The sequence below is a fragment of the Rhinolophus hipposideros genome (genome assembly GCF_964194185.1).
Source record: "Rhinolophus hipposideros genome assembly, chromosome: 10".
In the NCBI taxonomy this organism is placed as follows: Eukaryota; Metazoa; Chordata; class Mammalia; order Chiroptera; family Rhinolophidae; genus Rhinolophus; species Rhinolophus hipposideros.
Genome location: NC_138056.1, coordinates 5,057,204 through 5,074,160, shown reverse-complemented (window position 1 = coordinate 5,074,160; position 16,957 = coordinate 5,057,204). Strand labels below are relative to the sequence as shown.

The window sequence follows — 16,957 nt, the reverse complement described above, 5'->3', positions numbered from 1 at the left end:
GGATGATATCACTGCACAGTAACTGCAGCCTTTCCCAGACCTTGGGCTGATCAGTGACACACATAGGAAAGGTGACAAACGTATCCTCAGAGACTAAGCATGACTCAGCATTCAGATCACAGAATTTTCCCAGACGCCTCAGCCGGCGATGGATATCATCAGGAAAGGAGCTGTCACACGCAGAGATTAGCCCCATTCTACACGCAGTTGGTGGAAATGTACTTTTAGAGCAGCCTCGGATGCCCCGGTCCCTCCCCCCTCCTCTGGCCTACAAGGAAATCAGGGTAAGGAGGTAAGGGACAGCCGCGATGCGAGGGTGCTGGGATGGCCTGGGTTATGCATTCCGGCATCATACTTACAAAAAAAGAAGAAAAAGCCCACATGCACCTCCCCACCTCCCTCCAGGATCACCAAGGACACAGCAAAGGAGGTCAGCGACCTTCGGCGGAGCCTCAGTTATGGTGAGGAAGCAAAGCTCAGGGGCTCAGAGGGCTGACGAGCCAAACAGCTGGAACAGATTAGAGAGAAGGCAGCCCTTCCTGGCGACTCATTTTCATGGATTTGGGGAAAGACATGCTATAAAAGATGACGCTCTTAACAAGGGGGTGGAGGAGGGGATCAGAAGCTTGAATTCTGCTAATCAGCCTTCTCTGGGCCCCAATTTCTCAGCTGCATAAGATAACTGGCTTGGGGGCCTTCACTCAACTCCCCACCATGCCTCACAGGGCTGCAAGTAAGAGCAGAAACATTCAACTCCATCAACCAGGAACAGCAGGACAAGCGTAAGGAGAGAACAAGGCAGTGGGCACCTGGTAGAGGGCGGTCCATCCAAAGTCTGCAGCCATTTCCACCCATACCCACCTGCCTGACTCTGCCAGCTCTGCGAAGCAGACTCAATCGTACAGTGGAGCCTGGGCACTGCTGGCCCGAGACATAGGACGAGGGAGGATTGTGGGAAAATCTCAGGAAGGAGCACTCCTGGGTCATGGAGGGTCGCCTGAGGAAAATCCCTACACAATGGGTGGAGAGCAAGGAAAAAATCCCTGTACAGAGGAATCCACGCTCTGAGCACTGAACATGAGCTCTGGGGAAAATTGTCCCGGAGCCACAAAGTGCCCAGGGCACCTGGCTGTGAAATGGGGTGGCAGCTGACCTGCTTTTGGATGAAGGAAAGAGCATTATCAGAGTCTGAAACGCGGGGGGAATGGGAGACAGAGGAGTGTGCCTGGCTAGGATGTTCAAGGGGAGCAGCTGCGGGAGACAAGCCTGGACCATCAGGTGGACCCTGCCAGAGGCCCGTGGAATTTGGGCTGAATGCACCCAGCTCAGCGCCATCCGGGGAAACCTAACAAACAGTAGGTTTCATAGGGCAGTGCTGCCTGCGCACTCCGTGGGAGGAAGAAGGGACAATTCCTCCTTCACCCCTTTGTCACTGTGACTCCCAAAGTCTGAGCGTCACTGTCTGGAAACACGGGTCAAGTGTTTCTCCAGCCAGCGGACAGAGCCCCAGGCTTCTCCGAGTCCCTCCCAGCCTGCACCTGCTCTCCTTACCGACGCCAGAGTCTTCTGAGAGGCTTCCGGGCCCTAGAGATGTTTCCTCTGCTCCTAGGAGCCTGCCACCCTCCCCATGACCAGTGTTCCGAGCCACACCCTTCCAGAAGTAGGGCTTCCTGCTGAGACTGGCCAACAGTCAATCAGGGCAAGCAGAGAGCTAGACATGACTTCCCCTGAGAAAACTAACGGAGACCTGGAACAGACAGGGACTGCAGGTATTTTCCAAACGTCAGAGCTGGGCCTTTTTGATTGACTGAGCTTGATAACTGACATGCCAGGACAGCTAACACCTCCAGCCGCTCCTGAACAAGACCCACATGCATCCCACCGACCTGGATTCGGGCACAGGACTTACCCTCGGCGTCTTCTCAGTTCTCAGAAGGCAAGCGCTATCTGAAGAGAAAGAAAAAGCAGCGTTATCCTCATTTCTCCAGGCACTCCCCAGAGAACCTAGATTTAGAACCCAGAGAACAACTGTTACTTTGCTTCTATCTCAGAGAAGCTGGGGGATGGGGGGCGGCACCCCAGCTCTGTCGTCCACTGCCTGGGCTCCCCCATTGTTGCTCTGCCACCCAAAAGCTGTGAAGTGGGAATAATATCGACACCCATCTCGTAGGGTTCCCGATGAGTTAACCCACACTGGCACCATGCCTGGTACAGAGGGCACAGACATTAGCCAATGTGCTTAGTAAGAAGCATTCTAAGTAAAATTCTTTTCTGGCACCCACGACACAAGAACATGAAGTTCTAGAAACTTTCATTGTTGTATCTGAAGCTCTTTCTCTTCCTGCCCACTGCCATCCAGCCCCAGGCCCACTTCCTCTGCAGGGCTGTCTCCAATCCTTCAGGAGTTCTCTCCCCTCCAGACTCGCCAAGTCTGGTTCCTAGCTCACTACGCACTTGAAACTAATTAAGAACCATCTTACGTGACCCGAGAGCTGATGTGTCTATTTCCCCAACTAGTTCCTCAGATCCTTTCCTGCAGAGATCTCTCACACACGTAAGAATATACCCCATGTTGAAAGCCATGGGAGCCCACATTTGGTGGTTCATGACCACTTTTGGGAGTTTACCGACTGCTTTGTTTTGGAAAGGCCACACCTGTCACTCAGCTCTAGCCACTGGTCAATAAAGAACAAAACAGAGACACAGGCCAGCAAGCCATCAAGGAACTGAATCCATGTTCTGAGGATACCAGATGCCTTAGTAGATTATGTCAAGGCTGAAAATGAATGTTTGGGGCATTCAATTCAATCCAATATTTACTGGGCATATACCTTGCACAAGGCACCACGCCAGAAAGCATGGGCTCTGCTCCCAAAGTGTCAAAAAGCAAGTTGTTAGGGGCTAAGAGAGGATAAAAACAGGATAATACATGAAAGGGACCCACCCAGGGACTCAGCCTGACAGTCTGGGGCAGACCCCAGGTGGACTGTCCCCCAGCTGTCTGGGGGAGTTAATTCACCCACCGTTCCTCCCCTGTCAGCGAGGAGTTAACAGTCCCTTTGTTGTAGGGCTGTTGTGACAATCAGATAATACCTGTGAGGAGCTACCACAACACAATAAGAGCTCAAGAAAGGTTGGCTTTTATTATGCACAACAACACATCATTCCTTATCATATTAGTAAAAGAGAGAAACCACGTCCAACTCAATAGATTTGGCAAGGCTTAATGTAGGCAAGCCTGAAGAATTTTGACAGGACAAGAAGTTCTGCAGGGAACAAGGTCACCAGGGACATTGAGAGCAGAGGGACACTGAAAACCTAGTTTAGGGCAATAATGAATAGTCTCCAATGAGGACTGAGGTAGAAGAAGGTGCCCGTAGGGTCCCATGGAAGAAAAAGCCCAAGAGGTGGGATCACGCATTCTCATTCAACAGGTAAGAGGAAATGGTTTATTCTTTGCATCAAGACCCTACTCCTTTGGCAGTTTGGCAAAGTACCCACAGCTGAGACTAGTGGCAGCTGAGACAAAGAGGTGAAGGGACGGTCGGCCAGGCCCAGGGGGTTTCAGAGTGAGCAGGCAAAATGCCCCACTTCTGTGAAGGTCGTCTCCAGATGACAAACCAGCCCCCAAAGAGCACGCTTTTTGGCCATGGGAAGCAGGAGCTGTTCAGAAGAGGTAAGATGCTGCTGGGAGGCAGCCAAAGAGAAGGCCACGCTAGTCCTCAAGGAAATGTTCACCTGAGTGAGGCCTCCAGCTCATGCGAGGAGCAGTAGAGAGAGGTCTGGGCCTGCCCAGGCCGTCCTCCCAGACTCACTGACATGGGACAAAATCATTCCTGCAGTCCCCAAACGTGAGCCCTTTCCTGGCACCCCAACTGCCACTCTTCCCTCCTTTTAATGTGAGCCATTTTCGACTCAGTCATCCAAAACATTGTCAAGCACCTACTTGTTCTGGCACTGTGTTCAGAGCTGTGATGACACAGGGAAGAGGAACGCAGAGAATTGCAACTTGGAATGAGACCCGGACCTGAGGTCCAGCCCTGCCATGGTCCCCAAGCCTTCGGGAGCCGTGCAGGAGGGACAGGCACCCTGCACAGCACATGGGGACTGGGGGACTGAAAGTGAGACAAGGAGGGAGCGAGGAGCAGAACGAAAGGGCAAGAGGCCTGTACTGGCACATCGAAGGCAGAACGGATCAACTGAGGCCACAGCCACCAGGGCAAACCTCCCCGGGGTGATCCCAGAGGTGAGAACTGGCGCAGAGAAGGTCACTCGAGCTAGAGCAGGCTTCAGCAGAGAGAGATAAGGCTCAGATGGGACTTGGGGGTAAACTGCGGAAACTTTGGATGACAGCCTAATTCAATTCAGCAAATCGGTATTGAGCAACTACAGTGAACAAAGCTCCTTCCCACAGGGCAGGGCAGCCACTAAGAAACAGGAGGCCTGCTCACAAGTGGCTTCTAGAGCACAAACAGATGCAACCTGTAGCTCAGGCCTTACCAAGTGCCCTGGCCTTGTTACATCTCGTGGGGAGGCGTCTTCACAGCCTCCAAGCCAACTTCTCACACTCACCTGGGAAGTACTATTTTCCCCCATCCCCCTTTCACCTTCCTCAGCTTTCCTCTTGCAAGTTCTACTTGCTTAAAACTCACCTCTCCTTCATAATATAACCTCGGCTCCTCAAATCCAATCACTGCTTCTTCACTGCAGGCTCCAGAGGAAGCAAAAGGGGCTCAGACTCACCCCATCCACAAAGGCTTCCCCAATTCATCCCCATCCAGCTTTCATTTGGATGGAGGCTGGTGGTGGTGGTGGTGGCGGCGGCACTGGTGATGGGCGGTCCGTCTCCGCACGACCTTGGACAAGCAACCTCACCTCTCTGAGCCTCAGTTTCCTATTCTGCAAGTTGAGGACACTCAGTCCATTTCTCCTGTCCCTGGCCTTACTGTGTGGCCTTGACCTGATTTATGGGCCCCTACTGAACCTCCACTTCCTGGTTCTCCTCATCCTCTTCGGGGCCATACCACATCCACTCAGGCTCTCTACACACATCTGAGACATGCTGACTTGCTGCCTGAGTTCTATTTCTTCTTGTGTCCCCCAATCAGTCTGTTGGCAGTTCTAGGACAAGGATTAATCTCCCAAGTCTTCTCTCAGTGCCCAGTCTAAGGATCTGAACACGGTAGGTGTGCAAAAGAAGGCGATTAAGAGTTCAAAGAGTTAAGATGGAGAGTAGGCAGGCAGAAAAGCTGTAGCTCTGAGTTATCAGAAAGGCTGAGCACATCCACCCCCAGCACAAGTATTTGCATCACAGGCAGGGGAAGGGTGACATGGGGAAGCCAGGGCTGCTGGTAGCAGTGGGTAAGGGAGCAACAGAGAAGGCAAAAACTTCTTGGTAGACTTGGGGGCTCTAGTTGTGATCTGGCAAATAGGGGCACCTCTTTGAGCCTCAGTTATCTCAGAATGGGGATAATGAGCCCTACCCTACTTTCTCACAAAATGAACAGACATTCAGATTTGTAAGAATGTCAAAGCTGTCAGGGACCTAGGGGCCTGGCCTAACCCCAGCATTTGTGAGACCAGAAAGGAGCTCCCCAAAAGTGAGACAACTCACTCTACACAAAGCAAGTCGGCTGAGAGGAACCTGCATAGCAGGTCCCCGACCAGGAGGGCACTTCCCCGACCACCTGCTGCTGCCCCCTTGCCCCAGCCTAGTGCACTTTGTAAACTGCTAAAAACTGTGTAAATAACGGGCTGAGCCAAGCCCCACCTCCTTCTAATTAAACAGCCCTGGGCGAATTACTGCTTGTGTGCACCTCAAACTTCATCACCTGAAACTAAGTGGAACCGAAAATACCCCACAGGGTAACTAGGAGGATCCTACGGAGGCGCCTGGAACACGGAAAACCCTCGCCTTACGCATCAGGGCTTTCTTCAGAACTGCGCAACTTACAGTATGATGGGGGAAACCTTGGGCTCCCGATTTTGACACACCTGGGTTTGAACCCTCAGGGACCCAGCGCAAGGCATTTGGGGGCTCCGTGCGTCAGTTTCTCCATCTGCAAAATGGGCCCGAGAGCGGGACTAAGGCCGCTGGCGGCCAGCAGAGGTGCAGGGTCGACAAGGCCCGGCTGCGCCCGAGCCGGAGAGATGCTCGAGGGGCCGCCGGCAGGGGACGCGGGAGAGAGCAGGTCCCCAGAGCGAGTGGGCAGGGGGAGGGGCCGGGCCTACAGCCCCCGCGGGAGGGGGAGGGGCGGCGCGGTGCAAGTCGCGTCGCGCACCGCGCGCTGATGTCTCCTCCAGCCGTCACTGGTGGAACCGGCACCGCCTTGGCGCGCACGACCCTTACATAAGCGTCCCCCACAGCGGCGCCGGCGTACGCCCACCCACTCCGACCCTCCGCAGGAAAAAGAAAGTGCGCAGCGCTGCCGGTACTCACCTCCTCCACGCCGCCGCAAGTCGTCGCCACCGCCTCTACGGACGCTACCTCCACTGACAGAGAGCAGCTGCGGTCTCCGCGCAACCAAACTTGCTGCAGTCCCGGACCCGCCTTAGGACTTCCTATTGGTTCAGTCAGCCCAACCCCTCCTATTATTGGACAATGGCCTCCGTCAATCACCACTCCCCCTCCGGAGTCCTCCCTACGCCCGTCTGCCCATCAAGTTTAAGCCTTGGCGCCGCACGTCAGCCCCGCCCCTCGCGTCCCCGGCGGGCCCCCGGATTGGTGACGAGACTGGAAGAGCCCGCCCCCGGCGCACCACCGCCTACTCCCAAATCCACAGAATCCCACGTGGGCAGCACCGCCCGGGCCGCAGCCCGCAATAGGCGGAAGTGGCCAGGCTCTGACACGCCGTGATTGGCTGTCGGCGGGGGTGGGGATGTGCGATTCATTCACCCGAGTAACACGTGTCTCCCAAAGCCGCAAGTATAACAGATCACACGGGAGTTCAGGGATCCGAGCTAGACGCAAATACACGCAAGCGGATGGCCGAGAGGTCGGAGGAAAAGGGTTTGCGAAGGACAGGAGGAAGGAGATGGCGCGTGTGCCACACGGGTTTACGTGATTGTGTCTTCAGCAGCTTTGGGGATGGCCGTGATGGGCAGGAGTCCGTCTCCGTGTGACCTTGGACAAGCAATCTCATCTCTCTGAGCCTCAGTTTCCTATTCTGCAAGTTGAAGTCACTCAGGACCTACAGGGTTTATAAGGCTTGGTTGAACGGAAAGCTTCATAAGCTGGGCTCTGTGCCAACCAGGGGATAGGGGAGTGACCAAAACAAATCAAAATCTCCGCCTTCCACTGAGAGAAGACAGCGATAAACAAATAAAATACGCGGTGCATCAGATGATAATCGAGGCACGGAGAAAAAATAATCTGCTTGCAGACAGTTGGGAGGATCAAGGACTATGAGAACGTCTTATTAATTAAAAGTTGCTTATTGAGAATGGGGAGATATTGCAACTCCATGCTCTTCTCTGACTATGTTGTGTCTGCTGTGTTTGTCTCGCCAACTTCCTTGTCCTTGCGTCCACCTATCTGGCTGAATTCCAACCGACATAGGGTCAATCCGACATAACTATTTTCGTAGCAAAAAAAGGATTAAAATCCCAATTCTCCAGATTCACAGATTCATTTGATTAACAAACACCTCCTGAGCATATACGGTGGGCCTGGTGCTATGCCAGGGACACAGTGGTGAAAAAGACACAGCTCCTACCATCATGTCATAGAGCTCACATTCTATGCGTGTTCAAGTCCAAGGACTCTCTATCTCACAACTTTCTTTATGCAGGCAAGAGTTAAAGCTGTGTGACCTGGGGCAAGTCTCCCTCTCTGGGCTGAATTTCCTCCTAAAAGGGTTTGGACTTGATGGACATCAAGTCTGTCATTTACTTATCCCTATTAGTCTTCTAGTGTGTGCCCACTTTGTGACTTCAATCCTTCTTGCCTGTATTTTATCTCCTCTGCTGTGTACGTGTACGATGTGGGTCCCTATGTCCCTCAGAAAAGGCAAGGCCCTCCTCCAAGGCTGGCCAGGCTACAAGGGCTGTGACAAATGGCTCAGCCTTGGCTGGTCCCTGAGAACTCGGTCTGGAGCTGATGGCAGGCAGCTCCACGCAGGTTCAGGTGACTCCCATGTCAACACCACCAGGTGGAGATCTGAACAAAGAAACTGAGAACTACCGTGTTTCCTCGAAAATAAGACCGGGTCTTATATTAAGGTTTGCTCCAAAAGACGCATTAGGGCTTATATTCAGGGGTTGTCCTCCTGAAGAATCATGTTAGGGCTTATTTTCCAGTTAGGTCTTATTTTAGGGGAAACACAGTAGAAAATGGATAGCTGTGAACAAAGGGAGTATAGATTTTAAACAGTTAGCTCAGGCACATAAATTACCTAGTTTATGTTAAATTACGAAACAACACACCTCTCCATCCACACTCTCCTACCTCCAGGTTGAGTTTTCCAGGAGGACAAAGTTGGGAGGGGTATTCCATCCTAGACAGAGAAAATTGCCCTGGCAAAAGCCTGGGTGGGGAGTCTCACATGGCTAAAAAGAGCATTTATCAGTGTGGGTTTCTATACCACTAGTGACAGAATCTCTTTGGGTCAAGGTGCTAGTGAGAAGCACAGATTCCTGAGCCCCATCCTGAGCTCACTAATAAGGCACATCTTATGCATATTAACTACAAACTCAGAGATCTTAGAATCGCCAGTAGTCCACTGAAGTCCATGTCTGAGGAATAGGATCCTCCTCATTGAATTGCTCGTTTTAGAAGCTCTTCAAATGGTTCTGATGTGGATCAGTTTTGAGAACCTCTGAGAGTCCTAGGAAAGTTATTACCCAGACCTTCCTGATATAAGAACTCTGTGGGACTCTTTAAAAACAAAAGAGATTCCTGGACTCCTGACCCCTATGGATTCTGATTCAGTGAGTGTGGGGACAAAGCCCCAAAAAACAGTTTTCCAGGCTCTCGGCCTCACATAGAAAGGTGCTGGCTCAGGTAGTAAATGGCCATCAACTGTGATCAGATGGCCAGCAGCTGTGGCTAGTTGGCCGTCAGCTGTAACCCGTAAGCCATTGGCCACTAATATAACGGTTGTGGCTACGCTAGCAGAAAGAATGGGGGCTAGCGAGAAGATGGTGGCTGGCAAGCTCGAACTGCTGTTAGGACGGTGGGTTGCAGATTACGTAGATCCTGTTTCCTGTGTCTCCAGCCCAGCCTCCAGCGAGAATATATTGGTTTGACTCCCCTACCTATGGCTCCGTGGGTGTTCCTTTTTGGCCTTACCGTGTCCTGCGTTCTTGGGCGGGGAGTGGGAGCTGAGACCCTGCACGACAAATGGCACAGCGAGCAGGGTCCCCCGCATGACAGTGAGTCTGGGTTGGGGCCCAGGAATCTTTCTGTTTGTTTGTTTTGTTTTGTTTTTAACAAGCCCCAGCTAATTCTTGAGTTCTAGGAAGCTTGGGAAACTTGGCTGACTTCCTAGGAGGATTCAGGGGAATGTGAGGCAAGTTAGACAGGTGGACACCAGACTATGGAGGACTGGTCAGGGGTCTAGCTCTTAACTAGTCCCCCCAAATGTGCCTCATTATAAGAGCTGCTCAGGCAAAGAGATAAAATTATCAGTTGAAACATACACAAACAATTTTAAATATGCGTATATCTGCACAGCCCCTCACCTCATTTTTGGTAGGCATATTTTCCAGGAAAATTCTAGTAGCTTTAATCATTAGGCTTATGGTTCTGTCTGCTCATCCTGTAGCGAGTTTGAAGGTCGGGGCTCTACCACTTGGATGTGGAACACACATTAGCTGAGCTATTTACTGTTCTGACTCTGCAGGGCTGGATACAAGGCCCACTACTGACTGTGTCCTTTGGCAAGTTGCTTCACCTCTCTGATCTTCTGTTAGTTCATGTGAAAAATGGGGCTAAGCTCCTGAGTGGTATGAGGGTGAAATGTAATTATAGAGGTAAGGCTCCTAAAGCAGAGGGCATACTCCATCCTTATTGCCTCCCAAGTTCAGTCAGATTTCTCTTCCTGGCTCCAGAACCCCCAGAGAGTGGGCTCCAGTCTGTCTTTCTAGATTCTTCTCCCACGCAAGGCCAACCCTGTGTGTTCCCAGGCTTTAGTCACCAGCAGGATCCCACTCCCATCTCTACTGCCCCAGACCTCCCTGCCCTCCAGGCTGAATTGCAACACAACCTTCTCCCGGGACCCCACCTGGATTCTTCCACCCCTCCAAGCCACATGTGGTCTCCTATTCTCTTCTGTGCACTCTCAGCATTTGGTGTCTCTTTTAAGGCACCTTCCTTTACGTACATGAGAATTCCTCCTTTTCCAGCGGCAGGGATTCTACCCTGCTCCCACTGGCCTCACTCCTGTCATCATCAAGACAAGGTCTTACACGCAGCAATCGCTCACTGATAAGGTACATCTGGGCAGCCCACCCCAGTTTGCAGCCTTCCATATATCTAGGGCTCCCTACAGCCTTAAATGGCACCAGCCACGGAAGTCTCAGAACCACCTTAGGAAACAGATTCTGAGTGTCTCATTCATTTCAAGGCACATATTTATTTTCCCCACATTTTAACCCCTCTGAAATGGCAGTGCGTCTTCCCACGAATGGACAGTGGGTATTCTTTCTTAATGATGTATAAAGTGATGCTGGCTTTCCACCAAGGCCATCTTAGATTTGATGAAATAAGGTGTTATCCCCGTTTATAGCTGAGAAACTATGGGCACATGAGGTTAAGCCACTCACTCAATGCACACAGACACCATGTGAGAGTGCAAGGCTTTCAACATATGATGGGTTTAGAATCCAGGCCTCACAGGTGAGCAGACTCCATGATGACTTCCAATGGTCCTGCCTCCAGGTGTCCATGCCCTCGTGGGATCCCTTCCCGTGGGTGCCGACAGGACCTGGTGACTCACCTTGAAGGAATAGAATGTGGCAGAAGTGATGGGAAGTCACTTATGCAATTAAGTTCCCCAAAGACTGTGGCTTCTGTCTGCCTGCCTGCCATCTCCTGCCCTCTCACTTGCTGGCTCTGAGTCAAGCCAACTGCCACGTAGTGAGCTGTTCCTGGGAGAGGCCCACATGGCAACAGTCAACAACCCACAAGAAACAGAGGCCCTCAGTGCAACAACCTGCAAGGAACCGAGTCCTGCCAACAACTGTTGGAGTGACCTTGGAGGCAGATCCACCCCCAGTTGAACCTTGAGATGACTGCAGCCCCTTGACTGGAGCCTGCAGGGTCCCTGAGCCAGAGGCCCAGCTAAGGAATCCAGGCCTGGATTCCTGACCTGGAAACTGTGAGGTCATTCTCCTGTGAGTATTGCTTTAAGCAACTAAATTGTGGGGTAAGTTGTTGTGCAACAATAGACATAGTCTCCAATATTTAAGACTAAGTACTTACTGTCATGTCCTGGGGACACAGAGATGAAAAAACATGTGCTGGCCTTCAGGGGACACCCAGTGTGTAACCGCTGCTACTGTGTATTTGGGGTGGGCTGGAGAAGGAACTGCCTCCCTAACCTGGGCTGACAAGTCTGTCAGGCAGGTTTCCAGGGGAGATGTCAGGAAGCAGGATCTGGAAAGGTGAGTAAGAGCTTGCCCAGTGAGGAAGGTAGGGAGGCAGTGGGGAGGGGAGGAAGAGAACACGGATTTGGAAATTTGTAAAATTACACACTTGGCAAGAGGGTATTCGGCAGCTACATGCTTGACCCAAGAGCGAGTGGGTCACCCCAAGATATTTCAGAAGTAGGGGAGTGAGCAAGCTCCTCCGGGCTCTGACTTTGGTGAGAGCGGGGATTTGAGTTGACTCTGCTGGGGTAAGAACATTGAAGATTATGTAATGGTTTTGTTGCTTTATAAGCAGGGTCGGGGTTGGCCTGTGGGTTAGCCTTTAGACATGTCAGAGTTGGAATGGAGAGGCCTGGGTACGGATCACAGCCACCTTTGGGACAGGCTGGGGCAGACGACTAGGGCCCTTTTCTCCATTCTCTCCTTGATGCTGGCCCTGCCTTATCTCCTCTGGCTACGAGCTGAGCTGGTGACTAGTAAGAGCCTCCACACCCAAGAAAGGCCTAGAAACAGAGAGAGGAAAGAGAGCAAGGCCAGGCCCAGGGAAAAGCTGGGACAAGCCAAGAGTTGCTGCCAGGACTTCCAGGACCCCAGACAAGGGTGCCCTGTGCAGCAGCCCAAACACAGAGGAGGCAGAACACCTGGCTGCCAGTCCTGACTCTGCCACCAACACAGCAGGAGAACAATAGTTGAAGCATGGGCTTTAAAACCAGGTATACCGGGGCGGGAGTCCCAGCTCTGTCACTTACCAGGCATGCTGTCTGGCCAGGTGCTTCATTTCTCCAAGCCTCAGTTTCCTGATCTATAAAAGAAAAACAACAATACTCATTTCATAAGACTCATGAGATTTAAATGAAATACATGGAGGAACAAAAAAATATGCTCAGAAAATAGCAGTTAACACAAAAAGATGTTTGAGGTCCTTTTCAGCCTTCAGATTTTGTCATTCTGAGCATCTGCTGGTCCAGCCCAAGTGCCTTTCTCTTGCCCATCTTGGGAGAAAGGGCTGCTGCTGGTAGTCTTGCTTTTACAGGCATCTGCAGTCATGACTTCATTTCAGTTTCATAGCAACCCGTTTTACAGATGACAAGACTGACAGAAAGGGGAAGGGATTTGCCCGAGATAATGAACACCATCAACTCACTTTTTGAGAACCTGCTATGCCCCAGGCCCTGTGCCGGCACAGCATATCACATCCAGTCCTATGTGCGATGGTGGGGCAAAGGTGTCATGGCCGCCATATGGAGAAGAGAAGGTACCTTCAGACCAAAAGTCAAAGGAAGCAACTCCATAGACTATAACAGAATTTATTATAGGGTAATCTAGTTACGGGAAGATTGGGCCGGAGCCAACAGCCAGCCCAGCAGTTCTGTACAAATTATTCTCCACTGAGGACTTCTGCTGTTGTCCTGTTTTTATAATATAACTCAGTACTATTGATTGACAAGACAAAGAGACAAAGAATGCAGCGGCACCAGGGGCCATACCACCTGGTGGTAGATGCTGTCACCAGTTTGATATCCATCCTGGCCATTACGTACAAAAGTATTATTTATGGATACATTTGAGGGAACACGGATCATTATTAATTAGAAGTCTTTGATATGCTTGCTAAGGAAAGTGAGGTTGGTCGAAGGTCACAGTAAGAAAGCACACAAAGATGGAGTCGGTAGGACACAAAGGACACAAAGATGGAGATGTATAGTCTACATCTATACCTCCTCACAATTCCCTGAGTTCTCATTCCCACTACAAAAGAGGAAATCGAGGGGTGGTCGGATGGCTAGAGCGTGAGCTCTCAACAACAAGGTTGCCAGTCAATTCCCACATGGGATGGTGGGCTGTGCCCCCTGCAACTAAGACTGAAAACGGCAACTAGACTTGGAGCTGAGCTGCGCCCTCCACAACTAGATTGAAGGGCAATGACTTGGAGCTGATGGGCCCTGGAGAAACACACTGTTCCCCAATCTTCCCCAATTAAATATGTATATATTTATAGACAGATATATATATATATATATATGTATACACATTTATAGACACACACACATACACACACACACACATATATTTATAGACACAAAGAGGAAATGGAGAAAATGCACCCAAGGTCACACAGCTGCAGTGATGGAACAACCATTTACCCAGAGGTGGTTGGCCCTTAGAACCTGAGCTCTTAACCCTGTTCTGTGTTGCAAAATTAGGGGCAGGGCTCAGCCTGGAAAAAATCCAAGCCTCCTGACTCCCAGCCTAGAGCTGTGTTGTTGCATTTTTCTAAAAGATTCCCATCGTAGCAAAATATACAAAAACGTAAAATTTACCATCTTAGCCATTTGTACAATTCAGTAGCATTACATCCATTCGCATTGGTGTGCAACCAAGCCACAGAACTTTTTCATCTTGCAAGATGGAGGCTCTGTAGCCATTAAACACCCCCCTCCCCTTTCCCCACACCCCCTGTCAACCACCATGCCACTAGCTGTCTCTGTGAATTTGACTAGTCTAGGTTGGAGCTATCCTGTTTCTTTTTTTTTTTTTTTTTACCAGTTTAGGACTTTTAATTTGTCCCAAAATGCTGAAGCAAAATCATAAAACATTCTGCTTTCCTTTAGAACCCCCCAACGCAGAAAAAAAAAAATTGTAGGAAAAAATGTGTTTTTTTGTACACGGGAAGAAACAATATAAATTCAAAACTTACAGATAAGGGTTAGCTCTAGCACTCATCTCTTTAAAAAAGTTTATATGAATATCCAGTCAAAACCAACAGGGTATCTCCCTTGAAATGTTATCTATACGGATTTCCAAGTAGACCACAGGACTGTATGCTGTCTTGGAATGTCCTTAGAAGGCTCTGTCATTGACCATATCCTGTTTCTTAAAGCTTGTCTCTGTTTTGCTGCTGAGCCAGCTATTCTCAGTGTGCACAGAACGAGTTTAGATAGGCAGAGCTGCAGGAGTTCGGAGGAGGCCAGGCCGTCAGGGATGGGGTGGTCAGGGAATGCTTCCTGGGGAGGGTGGGGGAGGTGGGGGAAGAGGCCTGCACCCTTTGCCCTAGAAGGTGGCTAGATGGTGGTGAGGGTGACTCAGGGATGCTTGGCCTCTGTGGCCTGCCCTTTGGTTTATGGTGGCCACCTCAGAGCCAACCTTTGTCCCCAAGTGAGCTCCTGTCAGATGGGTGGAGGCCCCAGTCCACCTCAGAGGCCAGTGACTTTCCGAGGGCCTGGAGCAGTCCTGCGCCTGCAGCCACTAGAACCATGGGGACAGGGGTCCGGAGCCAGTCCTTGCGAGGACCACGGCCATCCTATGGCAAGCTCCAGGAGCCCTGGGGGAAGCCTCTGGAGGGCCGACTGCGCCGGTCGCTGAGCCTCAGACAGGGGCGTGAGAAGTCCAGGTCCTCAGACAGAGGCCCAGAAGGGCTGGACTTCCCCGATCAGGAGCGGCAGCCAGGGGAAGTGGGGGACGTGGAGCAGCTGATCCAGGCTCAGCAAGGAGGCAGCCGGCGGTGGCTGAGGCAGTATCAACAGGTTTGACTGATGGATGGGTGAAGGCTACAAGGGGATGGTGGAGACTCCAAGGAAAGGGACCCAGGGCAGCAAAGGCTCGGAGGTAGAAACACATGGGGCTAAGGACCAAGAAGACAGAGCTGTCTGGAGACGAGGCTGGAGAGACAGACATCCGGGAACCATGTTTCAGAGGGCCCTGAAGGCATTTGGGATTCATCCCATAGGCACAGAGGAGTAATGGGAGGTTTTAGAGCAGGCGGGCATTAGGGTCATAGATGTTTTAAGATGATTAACCTGGCAGTGTATAGGAGGGGTGGGTTTTGTTGGAGTCAAGGAGATCAGCCAGTACAATTTCTCCTGAGTTACAGCTTGTGTACCCCTTCCCCAGGGATCCCGCCCCCTTTGTTGGGAGCTGCGGGCTCCTGGCCCCTGCCTCCTTCCTCTAGGACATAGGGACCCTAGTGAGCCACGCTTCTGTCTCTGGGGTCTACTACCACCTGGTGGCTGTAGGTGGAACAACACCTGAAGCCCACCTGTTAAGCGGGTGGGGGGACCTGGTTCCTGATCTCCCCCTCCTCTGTCTTCCAGCAGATGAGGAGAAGGTGGGAGAGCTTTGTTGCCAGCTTACCCAGCGTGACCCTGAGCCGGCCAGCCTCGCCGCAGCCCTCTCTGAGCACCTAAGGATGCTGGAAGCAGTGGTGGCCTCTGCCATACCCAGATGAGACGGCCATGTCTGGTGACCTACCTCTTCGAGGGCCTTCTGGACTGTGGATGGAGTGGCCTCCTGTATGTGGATGGCTCTGGCGTTCCTTATATACCCCCCTGAGGCCTCTGCTTCTACCTCACTCGAGGGCCCTGTGATTACCCCTCCGCTCCAGTCCTCCACTCCAAGACACACTCGCAGCAAAGACCCCAACATGGCTGAGAAGGGGGCTCAGCTCTGCCTCCTGGTGGATTCTGCCCTCTGGGCATGGGGGTAGACCGTGACATGTATGATGGTCTTAGAAGCCTGCCCAGAAGCGAGGGTGTCGAAGCTGCTGGCCTCACACAAAACCAGCCATAAATTTCCTGGACGGAGCTCTGTGACGCCTTTGGCTGAGAGTCTCTCTCACATGCTTGGCGGACAGGCCATGCCCCACCCGCCCTTCCTTCCAGCCAGCGGCTAGTTGTGGGCAGGGCCTGGGCCTCCCTTCCAGCTGGTGATCCCCCAGAGGCCAAGGACTGAGTCTGGGTGGTTCTTAGTGCCAGCGCTCTGTGGCCGAAAGACTCAGGCCCAGATAGTGTGGCTTCCGTCCTTACAGTACCCAATGAAGAAAGCAGGGAAAGCCTTTCCTTCCCATGTGACAGAGGGGGAAACTGAGGCCCAGAGGGGGAAAGGGATTATTATCTTTGGCATCTCTCGCCCCACCCAGTTCCCAACACTGGGGTTGAACATGGGAATAAACGTTGCTGAGCTGAAGTAAGAGATTTGCCTAGTGACTAACTTGCCTCCAGGCCTCTCCCAACCTCTGTGGCGTAGGCAGGGCCCAGAGCTTCTCAGAAGGGTGGGGCAGAGCACCAGGGGCAGGTCCCCCACCCGGAGCCCTCGGAGGCTGGGTCTTTCCTGCCTCTTCTCTTGACCTCACTCCCCAGAGGAATTGCCACCTCACCCCGTCTCGCCCCAGCCAGCTTCAGAGGACCTGCCTGTCACCAGTGTTCTGCCCCGTGAGGCAGGGCTCACTCTGAGGTTCAGAGAGAATAAGGGGCTCACACAGAGGGGAGGGCTGACCCCAAAGAGCCTGAGTTCCATGAGGGACCCTGGCACTTCGTGGGGGCTCCCAAGGGCTCTCCTGGTTCAAGCAGACCCAAGGTCAAAGGTGAGGAAT

The 16,957-nt window shown here is 51.9% G+C and overlaps 2 protein-coding genes across 3 annotated transcripts in view; one reads left to right on the top strand and one right to left on the bottom strand.

The window, feature by feature from the left end:
• The window catches only part of PC (pyruvate carboxylase), a 93,500-nt gene extending 86,992 nt beyond the window's left edge, over positions 1-6,508 (bottom strand). Inside the window, exons 1-2 of one of the 2 annotated variants that reach the window (XM_081061701.1) lie at positions 6,440-6,508; positions 1,910-1,947 (exon numbers count right to left, since the gene is read on the bottom strand). The gene's annotated coding sequence lies outside the window, so the exon portion shown is untranslated. Of the gene's footprint in view, positions 1-1,909; positions 1,948-5,953; positions 6,055-6,439 lie in introns of those variants that run through there. The other variant, XM_081061700.1, reaches the window with a different exon arrangement.
• An 8,335-nt stretch (positions 6,509-14,843) lies between these two features.
• Positions 14,844-15,773, top strand: LOC308504175 (uncharacterized protein C11orf86 homolog; the record flags this gene model as incomplete). Its single annotated transcript, XM_081064301.1, has 2 exons — positions 14,844-15,113; positions 15,681-15,773. 2 exons carry the CDS (start codon positions 14,844-14,846, stop codon positions 15,771-15,773), a joined length of 363 nt encoding a protein of 120 aa, XP_080920427.1.
• Positions 15,774-16,957: the final 1,184 nt, after the last annotated feature.